Source organism: Trichechus manatus, unplaced genomic scaffold (assembly GCF_000243295.1).
Source record: "Trichechus manatus latirostris isolate Lorelei unplaced genomic scaffold, TriManLat1.0 scaffold00030, whole genome shotgun sequence".
NCBI classification, from domain to species: domain Eukaryota; kingdom Metazoa; phylum Chordata; class Mammalia; order Sirenia; family Trichechidae; genus Trichechus; species Trichechus manatus.
In genome coordinates, this window is record NW_004443966.1 from 17,436,176 (window position 1) to 17,463,810 (window position 27,635).

Here is a 27,635-nt window from a genome sequence, read left to right on the forward strand (position 1 = left end):
TGACTGAGATGCTCTTTGTCTGCCAGGGCCCCTCTCCAGGTAAGGTGATTTGAGAGCAAATTTCAGGGTGTCTTCATTTTTCAATCCCTGTCACCCTCTGGCATGTGAGGTTTAATGTCCTAGGATTTTATGAATCTTTTTCCTTCAGAGAAATGCAGAATCATATTGTATGTGAAATACAGGACCAGCGGAATTTCTGTGGCAAACAGTAAAAATTCCTGTTGAAATAACTCTTAAAGCTTATTTTCTTCTCATCCCATTCTTGCCCATTTTCATCCAAACATTGCTAAATTCTATGACCGCTAAATTTCATACCAATATTTAGAAAGGGTCTCCAAGTAAAGACCATCAAATACCAAGTGAGAGAGGGGGAAGAGACCTGAGACCCCATCCAGTCTGATGTTTTTCAACCAGTGTCTCCCAACATACAGGTATAAGGGGTCATGGCTACTTTGTTATTAATAATAATACAGGAAGAAAAATGTATGATTTCCCTTTTTACAAATTAAAGCACATTCAAGGATATCCTTATAATAACATTGCTCTTATTCATAGTATCCTGAGATGCTGCCTTTCTCTTCTGCATGGTAACAAAGGAGACAGAGCTAAGGCTAATGTTCATCACCCACAGTCAGCTGCAAGGGTGAGCCCATGGGAGTTGTGTGCATAAGAACCTCATCTATCTCATGAGTCACAGTGGGGAGAAGGCTGGCAACTGCTGGTAAAGCCAACTCCTTCCAGTCTTGCTCCCCCATTTTACAGATGTCAAAACTGAGACCCAGAGAAGCAAAGTAGGCAAGACATTTAAGAAGGTCTTAGTGAAAAGGGTTGTGATGTTTTCTAGGGTTGAGATCTTCCTCTAGGTAGTTACATGCATTGCAGGGGACCCTGCAACACAGGCGGCCCTCACCACAGTCATCTGTCCATAACACAGTGGGCCAAGGATGAGGCCACCGTAACTGCTGAGTCCTTCTTTCTTGGAGATCAGACTTGCCCCTGATTCAGGCGTGCTCTGTTTTAGTGCTCGGTACCCTGTGGAGTGGGACAGAGGACCCGAGACGTGAAGTGTGTGAGCAACATCGGGGACGTGGTGGATGACGAGGAATGCAACATGAAACTCCGGCCCAATGACATTGAGAATTGTGACATGGGACCCTGTGCAAAGAGCTGGTTCCTCACCGACTGGAGTGAGAGGGTAAGGGCGACAGAGGGCAGAGTGGGTTTTCTGGAGCCGGTGACCAAGTTTCCGCTGGGCTGACGGGCAGGAGCTGAATGTCACCAGGTGACGTCACACTAGACAAATCACTAAGGGTGGTTTCTGACCTTGGAATAAACATCCCAGAGATGAATTATTGTGGACTTCAGGTCCTTATATGAGGACTGAGGGGCACCAAGATTTAGGAGTGGGTGTGAAAACGTTAGTTCCATTCTCTTTAGTACTCTACATGAGTGCTAAATAAATTAAATGATGACACCACGTCTTTCATACATGTTGTGAGGGCCTGGCACTCAATAACGGGGATAGGCCCCTTCCTTGCTTCTTCCAACTCAAAACCTCTCACATACTGTTCCCCTCCCCAGTAGCATGGCCTCCCTCCAGGTCTCAGGTGTCAAAGAACAACTGAAAGGGACGTCCCTGGGTGGTGCAAACAGTTAACACACTCAGCTGCTAACCAAAGGGTTGGAAATTTGAGTCCATCCAGATGTACCTTGTAAGAAAGTCTTGGCAATCTACTTCTGAACAATCAGTTGCTGAAAACCCTATGGAGCACAGTTCTACTCTGCCACACATGGAGTCTCCATGAGTCAGAGTCAACTCAACAGCAACTAATTTTAAAGTCTGAGACACCATAGATTTTTAAGTAATTTTTTTTCCTAGACATAATTTGATTATTGTTTATTCTCTGCTTTGGAAAGTCCTTTTATAGGACAAGGGTTGAATTTGGAGGTGAATAGACAAGGATTATGCTTTAAACATTCTCCATGTTAGTTCTTAGTTGCTGATGAATAACATAGTGGGGAGAAGAGCTTGAGATTAAAATTAACTTTCTGATTTTGAGGGTGACTTCGCTTATACCTTGAAGCTGCCAGGGATAAGCCCACCCATAAACCTGAAAGGCTGGACTGGACCTTCTCCTCCCTGTGTCCACCCTTCAATTGGCCAACCTCTCAATTCAAGATTTCTAGAAATAAAAACTCATTGCCATCTAGTCAATTCCGATGACCCTATAGGACAGAGTAGAACTGCCCCTTAAGGTTTCCAAGGCTATAATCTTTACGGAGCAGCTGGTGGGTTCAAAGCACCGACCTTTCGGTTAGCAGTTGAGCCCTTAACCACTTTCGCCACCAGGGCTCTCTCTTTTTTCCTTAATATCTACAAAATACAACCCAACTGACCATCCATTATAGTGTCAAATTATATCTGAACATATTATGTGTGAGGACTAACCCTATATCTTTTCTCCAGAATGATAGAATGAAAGCAAAAGATTCAGAAATGCAAGCGATGGGAAGAAATTGATCTGGTTCAACAAGTATTTATTTCATGCCTACTGTGTGCCAGGCCCTTGGCTAGGCGTTGGGGAAATGATGGTGGGAAATAGACAGAAGTGGCCCCTGCCCTGATGGTACTTACTTTCTAAAGAGAAGAGCAAGTGCTCGGTGTTGGCCCCCAAGTGCCTTCTGTGCTTCCTCGTTGATCCCCCTGGCACCTAGGTGAGGTTGGTGGTGGCAGTGGTGCCATTGAGTCGATTTCGACTCGTAGTGACCCCAAGTGACAGAGTAGAAGTGCCCCCATAGGGTTTTCTAGGCTGTAATCTTTACGGAAGCAGATGGCCAGGTCTTTCTCCTGCAGACCAGCTGGGTGGGTTCAAACCACCAGCCTTTTGGTTAGCAACCAAGCGCTTCACCGTTGAGCTACCAGGGCTCCTTCCTGGGAAGGAGGTGGTCTTTAATGCGATGGGATAGGTGAGGAAACTGAGGCTTGCTGGGAAATATCATTAAACACGGAATCTGCTCCTAAGCCAGAAAACCTCTCCGCGAATGTAGGAGAGAACGAAACTGTTTTATTATTGGATGAGCATTAAATCAGCTGTGAGGTTTAACAGGCAGCCCGCTAAAGAGATCACAAAGACAGACAGAAATCTTATCCTCTGTGTAGCAAAGGAGATGTAACCTGTTTCATACCTGTTCTCAAGGTAAACAACAACTAGTCATCAAATAAGAGAACTTGACCACACCGTTTGCCATACACTGCTTACCCTAAATTCACCTGGGGGCGGTTCTCCTCTGTCCTCTCGGGTCTCTGAGTCAGAATTGACTCAACAGCAACGGGTTGTTTTGTTTGGTTTTATTTTGAGGGGGTGGCCACCAGTATTTGTTAATTGCCTTTATCCAAAGGAACAACGCACTTCTCATGTCTTTATGACGGGGGGTGGTTTCACGGATTGGAGTTCACGGAAGTTAGCCTCTTTCCCTCCCACAGAAACTGACAGGCAGGGCGCTGTCTGCCTTACTGGTGATGTTTTAAAGAGATGGCTACCAAGTCCTTGAGGAAACAAGAAGCAAGAAGCTTATTTAGCCTTCCAAGAGGATTTCTCAAAAGAGGCAAAGAAAAAAAATTCTAATTACAAGGTTTCTCAAGTAAATGCTGTAAGAGAAAGGGAAGTGGGAGCCTCCTTTTTTGCATTGGGAAAATTATCTATGCTTTTTTTTTTCCTTTTCCATTTGTGTTTACCCTTACAGGCTCTGAGAGGTTAAGGAACTTGTCCAAGTTCATGAGGCCAGGGAAAGGCAGAGCTAGGATTTGCCCTGGGAGACCTGGTGGCACAACGGTTAAGTGCTCAGATGCTAACCCAGAGGTTGGTGGTTTGAACCCACCCAGAGGCTCCACAGGAGAAAGACCTGGCAATCTGCTCCCGTAAAATAACAGCTTAGGAAACCCTATGGGGCAGTTCTACTCAGTCACATGGGGTCACTTTGAGCTGAAATAGACTCAACAGCACCACCACCAACAACAACGGTGCTTGGCCACAATATTCTGAAGCCGTTATTTTTTCTCAGGCTGGAGGTGGTTTAAAAAGAAACAATCATGTTCATCCAAAGCAGTGACTGAGGTTTAGCGAGGCAAGGATGAAACACTGAGCCAGAAGGGGCTTCCACTTCTCTTTGTTGGCAAATGCAGATTTTGGCCCACAGCTAAGATGAGGTTGGCCTTTCTTCCAAGGCGTCTCTGGATGGGCTTGAACCACCAACCTTTTGGTTAGTAGTCAAGAGCTTAACCGTTTGCACCACCCAGGGTCTCCCTCAAGAGGGAGAGACCGAAGAAAATTAGGTTGAAACTTACAAACACTTAAAGATCCAGAGTGTATCTCAGCTTAAAAATGATTGTTCGCTATATAAATGAGTTGAGGTTGTAAATTCCATCTAAACGTCTCTTAAACTGCTAAACATAATTTCTTCTGACTTGTTGACTCACCTTAAAAACACCCATGTAGCTACTTTTAAATGAAGATACCCTTATCAAATGAAGGCATCTTTTACTTTTTAGTTCTGCACATCAATGACAGGTCTAAACACAAATGCCATTTTTTAAATCACAACAAGTAAAAAAAAACTTTTAGAAAGCCCATCACACTCAATTTTGAAATGTTTAATTTTTAAAGATGTCCAAGTGAAGAAATAAGTAAAGAAATTAAATTACAGAGTTAAATTAAATGTAAATTAAATAGACACATAGACCAATGGAATAGAATTGGAGTCCAGAAATAAACCCCCACATCTATGGTCAACTGATTTTTGACGAGGGCGCGAAGTTCATTTGATGAGGAGAGAAGAGTCTCTTCAATAAATGGTGCTGGGAAAATTGGATTTCCACATGCAGAAAAATGAAACAGGATTCATGCCTCACACCATACACAAAAACAAATCCAAAATGGATTAAGGACCTAAATGTGCAAACCAAAACCATAAAATGTTTAGAAGAATAATCAGAGGCAATGCTGTCAGGCCTAGATTTCAAAAATAGGTTATCAAATATAATAACAAAAGCCCAAACAGCAAAAGGCAATATAAAAGATAAACTCATTGCCATCGAGTAGATTCAAATAGCAACCCTATAGGACAGTAGGACTGTCCCACAGGGTTTCCAAGGAGTGGCTGGTACATTCCAACTGCTGACCTTTTGGTTAGCAGCCAAGCTCTTAACCACTGAGCCACCAGGGCTCCATACAAATAAATGGGACCTCATAAAAATTAAAAACTTTTGCTCATCAAAAGACTTTACTAAAAAAGCGAAAAGACAAACGCTGTGGATTGAATTATGTAAAAATGTGTGTCAACTTGGCTAGGCCATGATTCCCAGTATTGTGTGATTGTCAACCATTTTGTGATCTGATATGATTTTCCTATGTGTTGTAAATCCTACCTCTGTGATGTTAATGAGGTGGGATTAGCGGCAGTTATGTTAATGAGGCAGGACTCAGTCTACAAGACTAGGTTTTGTCTTCAGTCAATCTCTTTTGAGATAAAAAAGAGAGAAGTGAACAGAGAGACATGGGGAACTTATACCACTGAGAAACAAGAGCCAAGAGAATAGCTCATCCTTTGGACCCAGGGTCCCTACTATGAGAAGCTCCTCCACTGACTGGGGAAGATTGATAACAAGGACCTTCGCCTAGAGCCAACAGAGAGAGAAAGCCTTCCCCTGGAGCTGGCACCTTGAATTCAGACTTCTAGCCTCCTAGACTGTGAGAGAATAAACTTCTCTTTGTTAAAGCCATCCACTTGTGGTATTTCTGTAATAGCAGCACTAGATAACTAAGACAACAAGCTACCAACTGGAAGAATATCTTCAGAAACCATATGTCTGACAAGAATTTAATAACCAAAATATACATAAAACTTCGACAGCAACAAAAAGACAAATAACCCAATCACAAAATGGGCAAAGGACTTGAATAGACATTTCACCAAAGAGGACATTCAAATGGCCACCAAACACATGAAAAGATGCTCAGCATCATTAGCTATCAGAGAGATGCAAATCAAAACCACAATGAGATACCATTTCGTTCCCACTAGGATGACTAAGGGGTCCTGGTGGCACAGTGGTTAAGAGCTTGGCTACTTACCAAAAGATTGGCAGTTCAGATACACCAGCCACTCTTTGGAAACCCTATGGGGCAGTTCCACTCTGCCCTGTAGGGTTGCTATGAGTCGGAATCGACTCAATGGCAATGGGAACAGGTAGGATGGCTAGGATAAAATAAAATTTAAAAAAAAAAAAAGGAAATATCAAATGTTGGCAAAGATATGGGGAAATGGAACCCTTATCTATTGCTGGTGGAAATGCAAAATGGTACAGTTGTTGTGGAAAATAGTGTGATGGTTCCTCAAAAAACTAAAAGTAGAATGACTATATACGTACCCATTGCTATTGAGTCGATTCTGACTCATAGTGACCCTATAGGACAGAGTGGAACTGCCCTATAGGGTTTCCAAGGAGTGGCTGGTGGATTCAAACTGCCGACCTTTTGATTATCAGCCGAGCTCTTAACCACTGTGCCACGAGGGCTCCAGAACTACTGTATGACCCAGCAATTCCACTTCTAGGTATATACCCAAAAGACCGGAAAGCAAAGACTCAAAAACAGACTTGTACACCAATGTTCACTGCAGCACTATTCACAATAGCCAAAAGGTAGAAACAACCAGAATGCCCATCAGCAGATGAATGGATAAACAAAATGTGGTACATATATACAGTGGAGTACTGCTCAGCCAGTAGAAGAAATGAAGTCTTGATACATGCTACAATATGGTTGGAGCTTGAAGACGTTATGCTGAGTGAAATAAGCCAATCATAAAGCAACAAATATTGTCATGACCTCACTTTTATAAAAAGATAAGAAAAGCCGAATGTATAAAGACCAAAGTTTATTGGTGATTACCAAGGGGGGGAGGGGGGGGGAGGGGAAGGGGCCTAACAGTGATGGAAAAATTGCATTGATTAAGGGTAGGTTGCACAGCCAATTATTGTAATTGCTATCAGTAAGTTGTACACCTGTAAAAAGTTGAATTGGCAAAAGTTGTGTGATAGATATATTTACAAAAAAAAAAAAACAGTAGCTGCTGAGGCTGCTTATGTATAACCAAACACCTCATGGGATTTGATTCTTGATTTGGAGGTTTAAGGTCATCGTTTCATGGGATATCCCAGTAAATTGGCCTAATAACATGTTTAGTGCCTCTGTTCTACCTCCTAGTTCGATGCATAGTGTCTGGGGTCTTAAAAGCTTGCAAGTGGCCATCCAAGACATGACAGTTGGTCTCCATTCACCTGGAACAACAGAGGACGAAGGAGAGTCAGGAATAGGAGGAGGATGTGGAATACGTGGCTTATTGCCTCCGTGTACAGCTGCCTCCTTTGCCATGAGACCAGAAGAACTAGCTGGTGCCCGGCTACCATTACTGAATATTTTGATCAAAGATTCCGTAGAAGGATCCTGATCAAAAGGGAGAAAATTCAGAACAGAATTTAAAATTCTCATGGACTCCAGAGTTGGTTCTTAACGTTCTTCTTTTAACCACATGGGGAAGATGGGGAAATTTTCCCAGATGCTTGTGCGTTACTTGGAGTCCCTGAGTGGTGCAAATCGTTAATGCACTTGGCTGCTAACCAAAAGGTTGGAAGTTTGAGTCCACCCAGAGGAACCTCAGAAGAAAGGCCTGGCAATCTACTTTTGAAAAATCAGCCATTGAAAACTCTATGGAGCACAGTTCTACTCTGACACCCATGGAGTCACCATGAGTCAGAGTCGACTTGATGGCAACTGGTTTGTGTGTGTGTGTGTGTGTGTGTGTGTGTGTGTACATTATTGGTTTGAAAAGGAGAAAATTAAGTTTGCTGTTCACATGGAAATAACCTGGAAAGAAATGTTCTTAGGGTTTGAAACACTAAGGTAACTGGAATTTGATTTATCTTGTATTTGCTAGGAAAATTAAAATATCTTCACTTTTAGAGTTAAGAAATAGATAATACTTGGCTGAAACAAAAAAACCTTTTAGCCTAGAATATTCCAATTATTATAACGAAGGGTTTTTTTTTAACCTAAGTCATGGATTCATTGTCTCCGATTTCTAATAACAGACAGAGCGTAAGTCATGAGAAGTGTTTGTGAGCCCTTTGCCCCAGAAGGAGCTTCCTCCCTGAGAAGTCAGACCCAGCTCAGCAGAAGTCATGTAAATATTTCATTATTCATGCTGAGTTGTGGTTTTATACAACTAGAAAGCAATGAACAAAAATGAAAATGGATATTTTGATAAGGAAATGTGGTTGTATTTTTTCCCTTTCTCAATTTTTGTTTTGAATTATATTGTTTTTATTTATTTTTAAAAGTGGTAATGTTGATAGACACCAAACATTGATACTGATTTTAAGAGACCCACCAAACCAAATCCACTCCCGTCTGATCGATTCTGACACGTAGCAACCCTGTAGGACAGAGTAGAAGTGCCCCAAAGGGTTTCCAAGGCTGTAAATCTTTACAGAAGCAGACTGCCACATCTTTCTCCCGCGGAGCGCTGGTGGATTATTTTAAGAGAAGGCACAGCAGAAACCCCTAGAATGGGCTTCATCTGTGCCCTAAAGAGCCACTTCCAAGATTGGAAGGTGCTGATGAGAGAAGAAGGTCCCTGGGTGAAGCAAACAGTTTGCGCTCAACTACCAACCTAAAGATTGTTGATTTGAACCCACGCAGCAGTGCCATGGAAGAAAGGCCTGACAATCTGCTTCCATAATGATTAAGGCCAAGGAAACCCTATGGAGCTGTTCTACTCCATAACATGGGATCACCACGAGTCGGAATCGACTCGATGGCAACGGGTTTGATTTTGTTCGGTTTTGATGAGAGAAGAGAAACGAGTGAGGGAGAGCTCAGGTCTACGATCACTTATTCAACTGGTATTCATGGATTCGTCCTTGGACAAGGCACTAACTTGGGCACTGAGAAGGATTCAAAGATGATTCAATAGTCCCTGCCTTTACCGAGCTTAGCTATAATATAAAGGAAGAAAGCACAGTATAAAGTACCATGAGAATTCTGAAGCAGGAAAGAGTATATTGAAATGGGCTAATGAAAGAAGTTTTCACAGAGGACATGGCATTTGAGCTGAGCCATAGAGGGTTTCAGTATGTCCAGGTGAAGGGAAATAGCATTCGAGGCAGAGGCAACAATGTGGGCAGGGGTGCTGGGAGCACTTCGAGTGACCAGAGAGTGTTGGCCACTATGGCTCTGTCCAACATGAGGTGTGCACTGTGATAGAATAATGGGAGATTCATCTGGAAGAATGGATTGATCGGATATATATGGTAGGAAACCTTTCATGCCATTTGGAAGAGTTTGTACATGAATTTAGGGATGAGAAGTCATCAGAGGGATTTCTAGCACAGGGGTTCCCAACACCTGGAAGCCCAATGCATTAGAACAGCTAGTGAGGCTGAGCAAGAGGCCGCAACCATAGTTCAGGGGAGATAAGGTAACAGGGAACCATAGGCTTATAAAGGAATGAGATAGATCAGAGAAATGTGGCTAAATGAGACTCTAGGAGCCCTGATGGTTGACGAGATGTTGGAAGCAAGAAAGCAGAAGAACAGTCAACTTTTGAACCTGGGTAGAAACTTGAATATAAATAGGAAAATCAAGAGAAGGAAAGGGTCTGGTGGTGAAGACAATGTTCCATGTCTTTCCCTGTTGGATGTGAGGTATCTGTGGTACACCTGGATGATGTCTAGAAAAGGTTTGAAAATACAGCCTGAGAAGCAAAATAAGGCAGCATTCCAAAGTATTTAAAGGCAGAAGGAAAATGCTTGTCTTATGAGCCTTATGGTGTGACTCAGGAATGTTCTTAACATGCCCCAGGTGAGGCCAGAGTGTGACTGTAGAAGAGAAAGCCTTTGTGGGTGGGGGGGGGGTCTGTCTATTGACTGTCTACTCACCTCCGTGAGCCTCAGTTCCTCCACTTTAAAGGGAAGATGTAGGACTTGACCCTTTAAGGCCCTTATACTGTTTATTGAGCACCTGATGTCTACGAAGCACAACGTTCATTGTCTCTGATCCTACCAGGAATGGGTTCCTTTGCCAGTGGTCAGGTGAGCATGCCAAAGCATGAGGGGCTGGGCCACTTGCCTTGGGCTACATGGCTAGTAGGGATATTAACACTGATGTGTCTGGTTCCGAGGCCCAGCTCCCCCTCTCTACCAGGAGGCTTCTCAGTGCTCTGCAGACTGTGGCTCTCAGGTAAAGTCTTCATGAATTGGCACCGTCTGCCCTCATATCAGGCAGCAGTGTCGAGGTGACAGAATTCACTTCCCCTCCTTTCACTGACCAGCCTAGACTCAGCTAGTAGCAGGTAGACATGGGCCTGAGTTTCCATGCCCTTATTCCTCTGCTGCTGAATATATCATTGACGGTGAAAGCCAGGACAGATAGTCTGACAAATATAAGGGCATTTATGGCAACACTGGGACAGAATGTTTGGAATTAAGACCTTCCTAGAAAAGCCAAGCATGCCATACTGACATCCCATAATGGAATTACCAATACCAATTGCCATAGAGTTATTTCTGACTCGTGGTGACCTCATGTGTGTCAGAGTAGAACTGTGCTCCATATGCTTTTCAGTGGCTGATTTTTCAGAAGTAGATCACCAGGCCTTTCTTCCAAGATGCCTCTGTGTGGACTCTAACCACCAGCATCCAGTTACCAGCCAAGCGTATTAACCGTTGGCACCTCCCAGGGACTCCCCGTAACGGAGTAGGGTGGCAGATAACCAGGTGACGCGTAAGAAGCTGTCAGACGGTCTGGGGAAAGCGTTGGTAGGAAAACAAGGTGTTGAGTCATCCTTTGCACCATTCGGAAGTGACCTCAGAAGCTGCTGGGGACCCCCTTGCTAACGCACCGCCTCCTGTCTTACAGTGCTCAGCAGACTGCGGGGCTGGCGTGCGGACACGCTCGGTGGTGTGCATGACCAACCATGTCAGCAGCCTGCCCCTGGAGGGCTGTGGGAACAACCGTCCAGCCGAGGCCACCCCTTGTGACAATGGGCCCTGCACTGGCAAGGTGGAGTGGTTCGCTGGGAGCTGGAGTCAGGTGAGTGGCCAGAACTGGGAACGTCTGTCCCTGGCAACAACAACAAAATAAATAAAATTTAGGAAAAAAGAAAAAAAAAAGACCCTAAAAAAAATACCTGCCTTACCCTCGTGAATTGATATAGTCCCCTTTGGAAAGCAATTTGGCGAAAAAAGCCAAGAACCATTGAAATGTTCATTTGCCGTAACCCGGTCACCCCATTCCTGGGAATTCATGTTAAAGAAATAACCAACAAAATAAAAAAGGCTTTTTCAAAAGTTATGTTCGTGGCAGCAGAATGTTTAGTGATATTATGGTGTATCAGAACTCAGTAAACAATTTCTGTAGCAATAACAATGACAATTAGGATGATGAAGAAAGTACTTATGATATAATGGCAAGTGAAGACCGGAATACGAAAATATATGAACGTTTATATACACAGCCTGGAGAAATGTTTTGTTTTTTTTTTTCAAATTTCCTTTAATGTTTTTATAATCTGCCTATAAATAAAGAAAATTCACAAAGGAAGAGAATTCAAGGAGTTCTGATGCCACTCCAGTGAATGTCAGAGGCAGACACACTTGGTGACTGACCCCAGCTCTACTTCTCAGTAGTTCTCTGACTTGGGGCAAGTCATTTAGCCTCTCTGAGCCTCAGTTTCCTCATCTGTAAAATGGGGATAAGAACACATCTCCCAAGTTTGTTCTGAGGTTTTCATGAGATGCCATACATCAAGGGAGTTACCCATTTCTTGGGACTTAGAAAGTGCTTAATAAATATTCGTTCCTTTTCTCCATGCTTATTGTCTTTAATGCCAACTGTTCCTCAAAATCCATGGGTGGCAAAATGGTTAAGTGCTTGATTTAACCAAGTCCAAAGACTGGCGGTTCAGACCCACCCAGAGGCACCTCAGAAGACAGGCCTGGTGATGTGCTTCCAAAAGGTCGCACATTAAAAACGCTATGGAGTGGTTCTACTTTGACACACACGGGCTCGTCATGAGTTGGAATCAACTTGACGGCAACTGACAACAGTGTTTTACTATCAATAATGAGATAGAAATAGTTAGTGTTAAAAATAATAAGCTTGTAGAAGAGGGAACTAATATTTATTAAGCACTTCCCGTGTCCCAAACAATGGGCAGCTCCCTTGATGTATAGCATCTCATGAAAACCTCAGAACAAATCTGAGAGACGTGTTCTTATCCTCATTTTACAGATGAGGAAACTGAGGCTCAGAGAGACTAAATGACTTGCCCCACGTCAGAGAACTAATGAGAAGTAGAGCTGGGATCAATTACCAAGTGTGTCCCAGGTCTATATTGTTTCACCTGCAAAGCAAGGGGTTTCAAACATGGTCTGACCCTTGACTGTTGTGACGTTCTACATCTGTACTGAGTATACAGCAGTCAGGTTTCTTTTGCTTGTAGGCCTCTTATTGACTTTAGACCTTAGCTCAGAACACCGTGAGTGGTGTGAACCCTAGAGAAGCCGCCTTGATTTCTGCTAAGATTAGAAACGAGGGGTTTGTTGTCCAAAAGGGTCAAGACATAATTGAATGCGAACAAGGTTTTGATTCTGGATTTATGAGGGTGTTGGAGCCTGCTGGCACCTCCCTCTCCTGGGAATTTGACATTACTCCCAAAGAAAATGAAATAAAGCATGCTGATTTACTGATAATGTTTAAGTCTGAAACATTATCTGACTTCAGAATATGCAAATAAATGTTCCTTCCAACCAAGTGGTTTGGATGAGACTTGGCACCTTACACACCCCACCACCCTGGCCGCAGTGATTAGTCCGAGGGATGGACATGGGACCCAAGACGAGCCGAACAGAGTCCTTCCTTGGAACTTAATGTGGATTTAATTTGGAAGAGACTCAGTGGGAAATTGTGCGCTCGGGTGCTACAGTGGCCATGTTGAGGCCGTGGAGAAAACCAGCCCGAGAGGACAAGACCCAAGTCCATAGAGAGGCAGAGATGGGGAGTTTCTGGCTTCAGAGGCTTTCTATGCCACCAGGAAGGAAGGTGTTCATTTTCTTCTGATCCCCAGATCCGCTGAACCTAGTTAGGAGGGTGTTGAGTCTTCTTCTACTCTAGAGGCAAAGAGCCCAACTCTTATTCATAAGGTACTCTGCCAAGGTATTATTCATGCCCAGGATTATTTCTAATAATTTTTTTTATTGTTGTAAAAAATATAGATAACACATTTGCCAAGTCAACATTTTTCACGTTTGTAATTCAGTGAGATCAATTTACATCAGTCATGTTGTGCAGCCATCACCAGTATCCTTTGCCAGATTTTCCCCCGTAAACAAAAGCTCAGTGCTTCCTAAACAATAATTCCACCCCCCAACTCCTCCTTCCTCCTGCCCCTGGGAACCGCTTTTAAACTTTGATCTCTGTATATTTGCCTCTTCTAGGTACTTCCTATTTCTTTTCCTCTCTTCCAACTCTGTTTACTTCACCCTTCGGTTGTCTTAGTTCTGGGGGGTCTTTCATAGTCTCAAGGAGCAACCAAATCAATAAATAAACTAACATGGAAGAAAGTAGGAAAACAAACTAAGAAGCCCCGTCATTTTCTGGATGTCTGTGAAGACGGCAAAAAAGAAGGCAGGGACAAAGCAGAAATTGTTGATGGTGATGGCTTAGGAAGGCAGGCTTATTAACACCACATGTAACTAATCTGTAGTCTGTTGGTTTGGGGGTTTTCTAGTTTTCTCTGTAGGTAGGTGGGTTTTTTTCCCCTATTTTCTCTGAGCGTCAGCAACACATTGGGATTGGACTGTATGATCAAAGGCCTCCTAGTGGGGGAAAGGGTGGCCTTGACCTTGGGCAACCTTGTCCCAAGTGTGGGATCTTCTTCTCAACTATGTGTTCAAAGAATTTTAATTGAACCTTCATCCACAGGCTCTGGAAGACTAGTTCATTCAAGTAACCACCCTAAGGAGACTAGCAGATAAACCAGAGTGTTCATTATTTTACACTGAGTGGTGTCAGAGTCCACTGAACAGACACACCCAAATTAACTGGCTGGTGTATTCCTGCAGGAAGTCAAAGGGGAACCATTTCCCTCTCAGCATAGAGGGCACTGTGATCTCAACCACGAGCATCCTCAAGCTGCGGCAATTCAGTGCATCCACTCTCCGTTAGGAAAATCAGAATCCACGTGCAACTTCTCCTCCAGAAACATTTCCCAGGTTCCCTTGGGTTCTTCCATACTGAATTGATGATAGCAATCATCCATAACGGTCTTTTGATGGACAGTAGTTCTCAGCCTCTCTCCATCATGTGATGCCCATCTTTCTGCTTCTTTCTCCAGTGTTCCATCGAGTGTGGGAGTGGAACCCAACAGAGGGAGGTGATTTGTGTTCGAAAGAATGCAGATACCTTTGAAGTGCTGGATCCCTATGAATGTTCTTTCTTGGAGAGACCTCCCAGCCAGCAATCCTGCCACCTCAAGCCTTGTGGAGCCAAATGGTTTAACACAGAATGGAGCATGGTAAGTCACAGTGCTCTTGATAGAGATTGCATAAGTGCCTCATTCCTCTGCTTTCCTCCCATAGACTCTAGGGCACCTACTATGTGCCAGACACTGGGCCCAGCCCTGGAGTAGATTTCCTACAGTAATCTCCTCCAGTTAATTGCCATCAGGCACCCCCTGGCTCAGCCTGCTTGGCTGGGGAGCTTGAGGCTTGGATGGTCTTGATTTCAACCTGGTAGAGGCTAGGAAGCAGTGGTCCTCAAGCTTCATTGTGCATAAGAATCACCTGGGGCGGGGGACCTCATACCACCAAGAAAGCAGTGCCAGGAGCAGAGCATGTCCTTTGGACCTGGGGTCCCTGCGCGGAGAAGCTGCTCATCCAGGGGAACACCGATGAGAAGAAGGCCGACAGAGAGAGAAAGCCTTCGCCTGGAGCTGATGCCCTTGAATTTGGAATTTTAGCCTACTTTACTGTGAAGAAATAAATTTCTCTTCATTAAAGCCATCCACTTGTGGTATTTCTATTGTAGCAGCACTAGATGACTAAGACAGAATTTGGTACCGAGAGAGTGGGGTGCTGCTCTAACGGATACCTAGAATGTGGAAGTGGTTTTGAAACTGTGAATGGATAGAGCAGTGGCAGCAGCAAAGGACCAGCAGCAGCAGAGAACCCAAACAGCAGAGAAGCAGCAGTGGAAGAGAACCTGCAGTGGCAGAGAAACAACAGCAGCAGAACCACGAGACTAGTGAGATATGGCGCTGGAGCCAGCCCAGGGAGCGAGAGAGCTGAGTGCCTGTGCGCCCGAGGCTTTCTGGTGGAGTGGGGTGCTTCCGGACACTTATTGGTGGAGCTACCGAGCTTTGGAATACTTGCCCCAGCAGGGCAGATACTATCACAAGTAAAAAAAGACCTCTGTCTCAGGCAGTAGGAGGATGGACTGAAACAGAGACACCAGGGGCCACAGAGAGGTTGGTGTGGTAGATTCTGGGGACAAGATGAAAGAGCAACAGGTAACTCCAAAAAAAATAATTTTAATTTTTAATATCACAACCTCGATTTATCCTGTGCTATAATTTAAACTTACATACAAGGTTAATAATGTAAAAAATTTAAACATATTCATTAATTTAGTACGATTCTTACACGTCATATATTTCTGCTAATTTAAAAATATTTGGTTCTAACTTTGTTAAGAGTCTTAAATCTCCTCTGTTACATAAGTACATGTGAACTAAGAACGCAAGCCAATAAACATGTATGGAATGGTCAACTCAAAAACCAAAAAAAAGAAGAAAAGGAATCACCTGGGGGTCTTGTTTAAAAGAGCAATTCCAGGCACACCCTGGCCAAGGAATTAGCATTTTTTGAGGGGGAGGGGGAATTTTCATTTTCCACAAGCTCCTTAGGTGAGTTGGATGCAGGTGTCCTTGGATCACATTTTGAGAAATGCTGCTGCAGAGGACCGATGGCAGAAGGGACTCAAGGATGCTGTTTAAAATAGTACGCCATGCAGTGACTTCTTTGTAAAACTCACTGGAGGAATTTCTGTCAGGCCTCAGTACCAGCAGTGTGTGTGTGTGTGTGTTAGTGTGTGTGTGTGTGTGTGTGTGTGTGTGTGTGTGTATTATAAACTTTTTAAAAATCCTATAGACATTATGGATTATGGAACTGATCCTGCTTTTCTCTTTGAATTGGCTGCTAGGAAACTCAGAAACAAATTCATGATCTACCTCTAACAGCAACTATACCATACCTTACGAAGTGGATTTAGGGTACTAATGTTATCCCCGGCTTCACTTTATTTTTCCCACTTTTATTTTCTGTGTACCCCACTTTTCTTACTTTTTTTTTTTTTTAATTTTGTGAGCCTCTAAGTATTTTGTAAGCCATCTCAAATCCTTTTTGTAAGGGGGAGGGTGGTGTGTAAATAAAGAGAGAGGGAGAGGAAGAGAGAGAGAAATACAGAAATAGGTAATTAAATAATAAAATGGGAAAGGCCGAAAATAGTGAGAAAAGTCTTTTTTTTTTTTTTTCCCCGAACAGAAGGGTTTATTTTCAAGAAATTTCCTAAAACAGAAAACCACTTCAGGGCACCATCCTCTGTGACCAACAAGCCTTGGATAGACTTCTGTGACACATGGGGTGGGGGCAGGGAGACTGTGTACATTCTGCCCTTTGTCCCGGAAGATATTCGAGCAGAGGCCACAGTGGGCCTGGAGCAGAGGCCAGAGCCTTTCTCATAACCATTTGTGGGTAATAAAAGGGAATTTTGCTTATAAAATATGCAAATAGAAGCTGAGAATTGTGTTTGCAAGCAGCGTGTGTGTGCTCCACTGGTACCAGCCACTTGGGCAGGTGGCAAACCACTCAGAGTGGCCGATGGAAACAGAGGACGTGCTGGGCTTGAAAGGTGTTTACTCATCTTCTGGAAACGGACTTTATTTCTGTGTTGAGCAATGCCCTTGAAAACGCAAGAACAGATCGCCATTTTCTTTTGCCATCTTTGGCCCTAGAAAGAGCCAAGTTCACCAGGCCAAGTCAAAGGAGACAAGCTCAAGAAACTCCTGGCCAGTTTGTTCGTAGGTCTTTGGCTTCCCGTGGCTGGTGTTGTTGTGAGGTGCCATCAAGTTGATTCTGACTCATAAGGACAGGAGAATTGTCCCATAGGGTTTTCTTGGCTGTAACCTTTATAGGAGCAGATCCCCAGGTCTTTCTCTCACGGAACCACTAGGTGGGTTCAAAGCGCCAACCTTTCGGTTAGCAGCCGAGCACTTAACAGTTGCACCACGGTATTTAGTCTTATATGCATTGTTAGTAGACCAGCACAGCTTTTGGTATTTGCCTTGTTATTTAATGTCACTGGTACAAAGATGATAGTTATACAAGCTCAATGAACTCAATAGGGGCCCTATCTGTATGTAATTTATTATGGTCTTTGTTGTAACAGAGCAGGAGTTAGCAAACGTTTTCTGTAAAGCGCCAGATAGTAAATATTTAAGCTTCGCAGGCCGTGCAGTCTCTGTTGCAGCTATCCAGCTCTGCTCTTGTAGCGTGACAGCAGCCAGCACAACACGTCATGAAGGAGCATGGCTGTGTTCCAGTTAAACTGTATTTACAAAAACAGATGGCGGGTCAGATTCTACTTGCGGACTGTGGTTTGCCAACCTCTGTTACAGAGCAATAGTAAGGGTGTCTGGAGGAAAGCGCTGGGTTCGGGGGAAGACTCAGTGCTTTTCTTCTGTTTTTCTGTCCCCTCTAGAACTAGGGCTGATGTGGCAGGGAGTGAGTTCCCTGCAGTCCTGGGGGCACTGATGAAACTGTGGGCTTCCTTGCAGATACAGGATTTCTGCTAAAAAGCTTTTGGCTCAAAGCATCAAGGACTTAGCGCAGGTTTTTAAAGGTAGATTGTTACTAATATTGTTCTTAATTTGCAGAAGGACAGAGATGAAACCTAAAAATCATCAGTAAACTTGCCATTCAGAAATAAATACCATTCACATAGAATTTTGTTTTTAAGTCAGACTCCTCTTGTAGGTCTAGAGTGGACTTCTGTGAGTATTAAGAGAATAACTGAAAACTTGTCTTGAGAGTCTGACAAAAATGAGTATTTAAAATAATCCATTGCAGTAGCCTATAACCCTGCCTAGAGTTCACTAACCCGCTCTTCGTTTTTGTTCATCTCAAATTTAGTAGCATTAGGTAACTTTATACAGGGCAATATTGAAGTTGTCAAAGATTTCATTTTGCTTGGATCCACAATCAATGCACACGGAAGCAGCAGTCAAGAAATCAAATGCCGTACTGCATTGGGCAAATCTGCTGCAAGACTTCTTTAAAGTGTTAAAAAGCAAAGATGTCACTCTGAGGATAAAATGTGCCTGACCCAAGCTGTGATATTTTCAATCGCCTTATGTGCATGCGAAAGCTGGACAATAAACAAGGAAGACTGAAGAAGAATTGATGCCTTTGAATTATGGTGTTGGTGAAGAATATTGAATATACCACAGACTACCAGAAGAACGAACAAATCTGTCTTGGAAGAAGTACTGCCAGAATGCTCCTTAGAAGCAAGGACGGCGAGATTTCATCTCACATGCTTTGGACATGTTATCAGGAGGGATCAGTCCCTGGAAAAGGACATCATGCTTGGTAAAGTAGAATGTCAGCAAAAAAGAGGAAGACCCTCAATGAGATGGACTGACACAGTGGCTGCAACAGTGGGCTCAAACATAGCAACGATTATGAATATGGTGCAGGACCGGGCAGTGTTCCTTTCTGTTGTACATAGGGTCGCTATGAGTCGGAGCCAACTCAATGGCACCTAACAATGCACCTCTCTTGGTGAAGTTGTGGGGAAATAGGACATTTCATACATTGCTGGTTGGAGCGCAAAATGGTACAACACCCACGCAAGGTAATTTGGCGTTACCTAGCAAGGTTGGGTATATATTTACCCTTTGACCCAGCATTCCAACTTATGAGACTCTATTCCAAAAATACACTTCCACAGGATTACTTATTCCAGCATTAATTGTTATAGCAAAAGAACAGAAATAACACAAATGTCCATCAGCAGGGGACTGGTTGAATAAACTACTATACATCCACACAATGGAGTATTGCACAGGTATAGAAAAGAGTAAGGACTTCACCTATATAATATTATGAAGTGATCCTTGGAACATATTGTTTAGAGAAAAGCAAAGTGGAGGAGAGCATTCTATTATTTATCTAAGTGACTATGGCATACTATTGTTTATCCAAGAATGAGGGAGCTGACGTACGAATATTTATATTTGTATGTGTATTGATTATATTTTTTTAAGTGAAAGAATAAACCAAAACATTAAAAAATGGCAACTAGACAGTCTAGAAATAAGCCCACACAAATATATATAATTGATTGAATTTTTTATTAGCATGCAGTAAACTTCAGTTTTGGGGGGTACATTTCTATGAATTTTTACATACGCATGGATTCTTGTAACCACAACTACAGACAAGACACAGAACAATTCCAACAATCCAAAAAATGTCCTCATGCTGCTCTTTTGTATTCAAATCCTCCCTACATTCCTAATCTCTGGCAAACGTTGATGTGTTCCTATATTTTACCTTTTCCAGACTGTCACATAAATGGATAATACAGTATGCCACCTTTTGAGACTGGAATTCACTAATTCCATTAACATAATTCATTTGATATTTATCCATATTGTTGCATGGATCAATAATTTATTCTTTAAATTGCCAAGTAATATTCCATTGTGTGGCCGTACCACAGTTTATCCATTCATCTGCTGAAGGACGTTTAGGTTGTTTGCAGTTATGGGTGATTATGAATAATGCCACTAAAGCCGCTGGCATACAGGCTTTTGTGTGATCACGAGTTTTCATTTCTCTGGGATAAACACTTAGGAAATGGATAGCTGGGTCATAGAATAAGTTCACGTTTAACTTTATAAGAAACTGACACACTGGTTCACAGAGTGCCTGTACCATTTTACGTTTCCACCGGCAACGTATGAGAGTTCCAGTTGCTCCACATCCTCATTCACACTTTGTATGGTCAGTTTTTTTTTTTTTTTTTTTTTAACCATTCTGATAGAAGTGTAATGGTATCTCATTGTGGTTTTAATTTGCATTTCTCTTATGACTAATTATGTGGAGCATCATTTAATGGGCTTATTTTTATAGTTTTTTTTAATATAAAAATAAAAATTAACTCAAAATGGATCGTGTGCCTAAATGTAAAACATAAAACTGTTAAATTTCTAGAGAAAACATTTGTGATTTTGAGTTAAAGATTCCTTAGATGCAACGTCGAAAGCATCAGTTAAAAAGTAAAAGCATGAGCATGATAACTTGGGCTTTATTAACATAGAAACCTTCTGCTTTGCAAAAAATGCCTTTAAGAGAATGAAAAGACAATCCCTAGACTGGAAGACAATTTTTGCAAATAATAGATCTGATGAAGGACTTGTAGCAAGAATATATATAATCTCTTAAAACTCAACATAAGGAAACAAACAACCCAATAAAAACAATGGGTAAAGATTTGGACACTTAAACAAAAGCAATATACAGCTGACAAATGAGCATATATCATCAATAGGTAATTAGAGCAGTGCAAATTAAAACCACAGTCAGATACCACCACACGCCTATCAGAATGGATGAAATAAATAAAAAAGACTATACCAAGTGCTGACAAAGATGAGGAGCAACTAGAACTCTCATAAATCGCTGGCGGGAATGTTAAATGGTACAGCTACTATGGAAAATAGTTTGACAACTTCTTGTAAAGTTAAACATACACTTATCATAGGACACAGCAATCCAACTCCTGTTTGCCCAAACGAACTGAACATTTATGTTCACACAAAAACCAGTGTGCGAATGTTTATAGCAGCTTTATTCATAATCACCAAAAACAGGAAACAACCCAGATGTCCTTCAGTGGGTGAATGAATAAACAAACCGTGGTACATTCACACTTCGAAATACTACTCAGCAACAAAAACGGATGAACTATTGATACCTGCAACAACATGGATGAATCTCAAATACATTTTGCTAAGTGAAAGACACCACACCCCAAAGGCTACATATTGTATGATTCCATTTATATAATATTCTGGAAAAGGAAAAACTCTAGGGGTGAAGAACAGAGCAGTGATGGCCACTGGGTGGGTTGGGGGAATCTGACCACAAAGGGGCAACAGGAGGGAATGTTTTGGTGTCCTGAAACTATTTTGCGTCTTGTTCGTGGTAAAGGTACATGCCTCTATGCATTGGTAAAACCCATAGAACTGTACACCACAAAAGGTGAATTTTGCTGGGTGTAAATTAAAAAATAAAAACACTAAAACAAATATGAAATAAGCGATTACTCTAGTAGTGAAGACAGTGATGGAAGCTAGAGTTTTTTTAATACACTGTGTTTATAAATTTGAGTTTGGAAATAAGTAACTATTTTAGATAATTATAAAACAAAAAAAAATTTTTTAAAAAAGCCATCCCTGAAAACTGAAAATAAAATTGTTATGGATTAAGTTGTGTACCCCCAAAATATGTGTAGTAAATCCTAACCTCTCTGCCTGTGGTTATAATCCCATTTGGGAATGGGTTGTGTTTGCTATGTTAATGAGGCAGGATTGATATGGTGAATTACGAGTGAATCTCTTTTGAGATATAAAGAATTAAATGAGCAAGCTAGACGCTAAGATGAGGGAAGAGAAATGCCAAGCCACAAGAAGACCACCAAGAAGACCACAGAAGCTCAAAGAGATAGGACCTTCCTCCAAAGCTGACAGAGAAAGAGCCTTCCCCTAGAGCCAGCACCCGGAATTCAAACTTCTAGCTTCCTAAACTGTGAGAAAATAAATTTCCGTTTGTTAAAGCCACCCACTTGTTGTATTTCTAGTGTAGCAGCACTAGATAACTAAGACAACAATGGAACGAATTAACCTAAACATACTTCCACTTGGTGGCATCAGCACTATTGCAAGTGGCTTTAAAACACAGTAATTTGACTGCCCATCCCTAAGGACAAAAAGAGCGGCATTGTTTGCAATAATCATATTTTTGATGACAGCACACTATCAGTGTTATTCTGAGATGGCTGGGTGTATAATGTACAATAAGGTAAATTATTTCATTATAATATAATTATCTTATCCCCCATAACCTTTAAAACTAGAATTCTCAACCTGGGAGAAAGAAGATACAGATGAAAGATAGAAGAGGTTTAAAAATTCCGTTGTCCTGAATTTGAATTGGAGGTATCGGCATGAACTTATGAAGTAATTTATCCTACAGGAAAAAAAAAAAGCCTTTCCTAGTCCATCCACTGAAAGAACCTAGAAACAATCACCGACCCAATAGCAGTGAACATGCCTATCACCCGAAGTATGGTCTTGAAATACCATTTTACACTCAGAAGAACCAGAGATTCTTAGAGAAATGGCTGGGGCAGTATATCTATAAGTTACATTGGAGTATCTTTTCATATAAGGCGGCAAAGGAGTTCTCAAAGTCAACTGGCTTCACATCGAAAGGACTCAAGAGCCAACTTTTTAGAGGCTCCTGCTAGCCAATGGTGGGACAATTTGAGCATCAAAGAGAATACCTGCAATAGATTGAATGAAGCATATCAAATATATTTCAATCCATCAATTTATAATAATACAGAAATAAAAACCTAATTGGTCACCATTGGAGGACGTTAGGGAACCAACATGTTATTCTAAAAACTCGTAAAAATAAAGGAAGAGAATGACACATTTACCCTGTCTTTCCTAAGCAAACTGTACCCCTGGGTAAGCAAACAGTAAATGTGGAAGGGAGGGTTCTTTATAAAAGATTACCAGCTAATAAAAGAAAAAGAAATGGTAGGAGGAGGACAGAGGAACTTGTCAAACCACATCATGGGGATGCCGTCAGCAAAATCTATGGAAAATCTATGAGAAAAAAAATCTATGGGAAATTTCAAGACAGATGGCTGTTCCTTCAACAAATAAAGTGCAAGGAGCTGGGGAAAGACAGCAGAAGGGGAAGCTATGGACTAGAAGAGTCTTAAAATTATCATATCAACCAATTGCAATATGCAGACCTTAGGTGGATCCTATTTTTTTTACAACTCTGCATTTTTATTTTTATTGTGCATTAAATGAAAGTTTACAGTTCAAGTTAGTCTCTCATACAAAGATTTATACACACATTGTTATGTGACCCTAGTTGCTCTCCCTATGATGTGACAGCACACTCCTCCTTTCCACCAGGATTTCCCGTGTCCATTCAACCAGCACCTGTCCCTTTCTGCCTTCTCATCTCACCTCTGGACAGGAGCTGCCCATTTAGTCTCCTGTATCTACTTGAGCTAAGAAGCGCTCTCGTCACGAGTATCATTTTATGTCTTATAGTCCAGTCTAATCTTTGTCTGTCTAATCTAATCCTAGTTTTTTTAAAAATTGTATGAAAAAAATCTATAATGGTGATAGCTGCACAACATTGTATGAGTAATGGCACTGGATTGTACACTTGAAAGTACTTAAAATGATAAAGTTTATGTTATGTATATTTTGCCACAGTAACAAAAAAAAATCAATGAGATTCATGAGACAACTGGAAATGGAAAGACTACCATATATTTGATGAATAAGGAATTATTGATAATTTTAAGATATAATAATGGTATTGTGTGTGCATGTGTATGCTTTAAGAGCTTGTCTTTTACAGATACAAGCTAAAATGGTATGGAAGAAATAATATCATGTCTAGATTTGCTTCAGAATAATACAAGTGAAAGTAGGCTAAGTACAGATGGGACACAGTTGGCCATGAGCTGATAGTTGCTGAAGCGGGGTTATATGTATATGGGAGTTTATTGTGATAAATTGTGTCTCCTTTTAGAGATGTTTGAAATTTTCTAATAGCTGCCTTCTCCTGTGTGCCAAGTTGATGGGCTTCCAGGAAACCTAACTTCCTCCCTCTTTCTCCATGCAGTGCTCCAAAAGCTGCCAGGGTGGCTTCCGGGTCCGGGAAGTGCGGTGTCTGTCAGATGACATGACCCTAAGTAACCTCTGTGACCCTCAGTTGAAACCAGAAGAGAGAGAATCTTGTAACCCTCAGGACTGTGTCCCTGAAGTTGGTAAGTAGGGAATTCCTTTCTTGGAGAAAAGATTTGGCTTTCCTGAGCTCTGTCAGGTTCTCCAGCGTGAAAATGCCAGGCCCTTCTAGATCATTCTGTGGCCTTGCCAGCACAGTCATGGAGTTCAGTGAGTCTAAGTCCTTTGGGTGTTAAAAGTTTCATATCCTGAGGTGACTCTTCGTAGCTCAACTCACCATCCAAGCCACCTGCTGAAGACAAACTTAAATGTGAATTGATTAAAATGATCATGCGTTCAGAAATTTGGGTCCATTGCGAAATTTCAACATTTAGTTATAGCTGCAGAGAGGAGAGGAAGGGGAGAAAGCAAAGAATTGGGAGAAGCAGTGCTGAAGAGTCTAACCAGATATCTGAGGGGCATAGCTGAGGCTCAGTGTCCAGAGAGACCCACTGACTCAGGGTGACCCCCTCTCCACAGAGCGGGAGATGACAGCAGGAGGGTCTGCACAATGGTTGGAGCCCTGCAAGGGGCAGCAATGTTGCAAGTCAGAAGACCCCAACTTGCAACCAAGAAACAGGGTCCAGTTCCCTGGAGGAAGGCACTGGTGAGAGGTAGAGATATTAGGTTCTCTCGTGGGCTACTCTTCTTGAGGAAGAGCCCAGTCCTCATGAAGACAGTCAGAAAACCCAAGAAGGTGCCTTGCACATGAACTGAGCCAACACAAGAGCTGTAAGGTGGGTAAAGCTGCATCTCCATATTGGGTACCCAGATACCCCCACTTAGAATACACTAACAGACTAGGTCATGACTGGCTCCAGAATAGAGGGTGCTGGGCCTCTTTATGAGAAGGCTTCAGTGTCTCCTAGGCACCTATTTACTGTCTTCACAATCATATCAAAGGAAATGTATTAATGTGTCATTAGGCTGTTGTACAGTGGATTTCTCCTGTTGCCTTTAGGTTGATTCCAACTCATTGTGACCCCATAGGCACGGAGTAGAACTGTGCTCCATAGGGTTTTCAAGGCTGTGACATTTCAGCAGCAAATCACCAGGCCCATCTTCCAGGGTGCCTCTGGGTATGTTCAAACTGCCAACCTTTCAGCTAGGAGTCAGGCACTTAGCCAGCCAAGGACTCCATGGATTTCTCCTTCTATAGGCCAAATGGAAGCTTTTAATATACTGACCTAACATCCTTCTTATCCCAGGAAAGACGTACCATTTCCAGAATAAATACTTGATAATCCAGAGCGTCCTATGTATCAGCAATAACCAATGAGTAAATGTTAGAGATGTGACCAATCCCAGTTGCAACAACCACCACAAAACCAAAACATAAATTCCAGAGAAAGAAAATTAATAAGAAATGTATAAGACCTACATAGAATAATGAATAAGTAGAATTAAAAATAAGAAAACCTTGCCGCAGAACATAAAAGAAAAAGTGAATGGATAGAGAGACTAACATGTTTCTGGATGGGAAGAGTTAATACTGCAAAGATGATCAAAGAAAGACCATGAGGGAAGCTTGCTTTACCAGATATCTGAACAATTTATAAGGCTGGAGAAGCTTTCCTGGTAGCACAATGCTTAAATGCTCAGCTGCTAACCGAATGGTTGGCGGTTCAAACCCACTCGGTGGCTCCGCAGGAGAAAGACCTGGCGATCTGCTTCTATAAAGATGACAGCCAAGAAAACCCCGTGGGGCAGTTGTACTTTGTCACATGGAGTTGCTATGAGTTGAAACAACCTGATGGCACCTAACAGCCACAGCCCCGTAAGGCTGTAGAGACTGAAACGCTCGGTACCGGTCCAGGTCCAGGTCCAAACACCAGACACGCCGACGTGACGATACAGCGCTCACAACAGACTCCTGTATACGAGGGAAGTCAGGCACGATAAAGGTCAGATTTGAAGCAAGTGGGGCAAAGGAGAGACTCCTATTTTATTCAGATGATTGAAGATCCATTTGAGAAAATAAAGAAGGGGGAAAAAAGCTAAGACCTGCCTTATGCCATAGACAAACATAAACACTTAACGGATTAAAGATCCTAACATAGAAATCAAAACTATAAAAATATTAGAAAATATATCTATATTTATATATATATATATATATCAGTGTTGGTTAAAGCCTTTGTAAGCCAGACACCCAGAGGTCTTATGGCTGCCTATGAGAACATAACAAATTAAAAATGTGTCTCCACTCAAAAATACCTCAACCAAAGTGGGGAGGAAAAAAGAAAGAGAGAGAGAGAGGAGACTGTGAGCAAATATTTTAGCACACTGTATTAGAATGCATCTTACAATCAATATAAGAAAAAAAAGCTCAGCCAGGAGGCGGAGGACTAAATAGTGATATAATTACCATTGCTGGTTCACGAACACAAATAGATCCATCTAGTTGTCGCTTCCCTTAACTTATTTTCATCAGCCACACCACACATAGTTGAAACTTGATTTAAATTTTGGACCCCAAAGTGTGACCTAAATTGCTTTTTAACAGATTCTACTATAATACAACGTTGAAAAAAAAGCTGTATCCATACAGTTGCCCACTTGTCTCAAACGTGGCAGTGTAATTAATGACAGTATAACGTGCCAAGTCCTTGGACCTGATTGCATAATTTTCAAAGCTAGGAAAGGGTGGTGTAACCAGTTCATGCGTTCTGAAGGGCTGTCACTCAGCTGGCCCACATCTGTCAAAGATTTCTTATACATATGGTGAGACGCAAATTTTTTTTAATCCATCTTTTTTTTTTTTTCCTTCTGAATTTATGGTGTCTTTTCAAGTGGGGGGTGTGTGAATTTCAACTTCCAATTATATAAAATGCAATTAAGGAAAAAAGAGATTAACAAAATAAAAATGCAGGCAAAACCTTGGTGTTCTTTGATACATCTCAAAATTATACCGTCCAAGCTGACGATGTTGGGGTGTCCAGGCCAGGAGCCTGAGTTATGAGAGGCAGAGTGCCTTCTGGATGGGAGAGTAAGACTGCTGGCAAGTATCTGTATCGACCCTGAAGGAAAAGAAGGCTCAGGGGCACATTTTGTTGTGATTCTGAAGAAGGGAGTGGTATGTGAGTTCATGGGTGAAGGTATGCCACTCAGTTTTTTGATATCTGTGTAAGTTATCCTTTATTTTATCCCAGAGAACTATTACTAAATCACCTTACAATTGATTACATCTCAGAATCAAACAAATGCCATTGAAGTAGGCGGAGTTAAATCTCTAATGTACACACCAAAAGCCAAACCAAACCCCTTGCCATCAAGTCGATTCTGACTCATGGCAACCCCATGTGACAGAGTAGAACTGCTCCATAGAGTTTTCTTGGCTGTAACCTTTATGGAGGCAAATCGCCAGGTCTTTCTCCTACAGCACCACTAAGACAGTTCCCACAAATTAA

At 42.0% G+C, this 27,635-nt stretch overlaps 1 protein-coding gene across 2 annotated transcripts in view; it reads left to right on the forward strand.

Annotated features, from left to right (window-relative positions):
• THSD4 (thrombospondin type 1 domain containing 4) overlaps nucleotides 1-27,635 on the forward strand; it is a 677,983-nt gene that overhangs the window by 646,541 nt on the left and 3,807 nt on the right. For both annotated transcript variants that reach the window (XM_004374710.2, XM_012555081.1), the window contains 4 exons: nucleotides 1,022-1,195; nucleotides 10,977-11,150; nucleotides 14,455-14,634; nucleotides 24,125-24,269. In XM_004374710.2, the coding sequence (XP_004374767.1) occupies nucleotides 1,022-1,195; nucleotides 10,977-11,150; nucleotides 14,455-14,634; nucleotides 24,125-24,269 (673 nt within the window). The remainder of the gene's footprint in view (nucleotides 1-1,021; nucleotides 1,196-10,976; nucleotides 11,151-14,454; nucleotides 14,635-24,124; nucleotides 24,270-27,635) is intronic.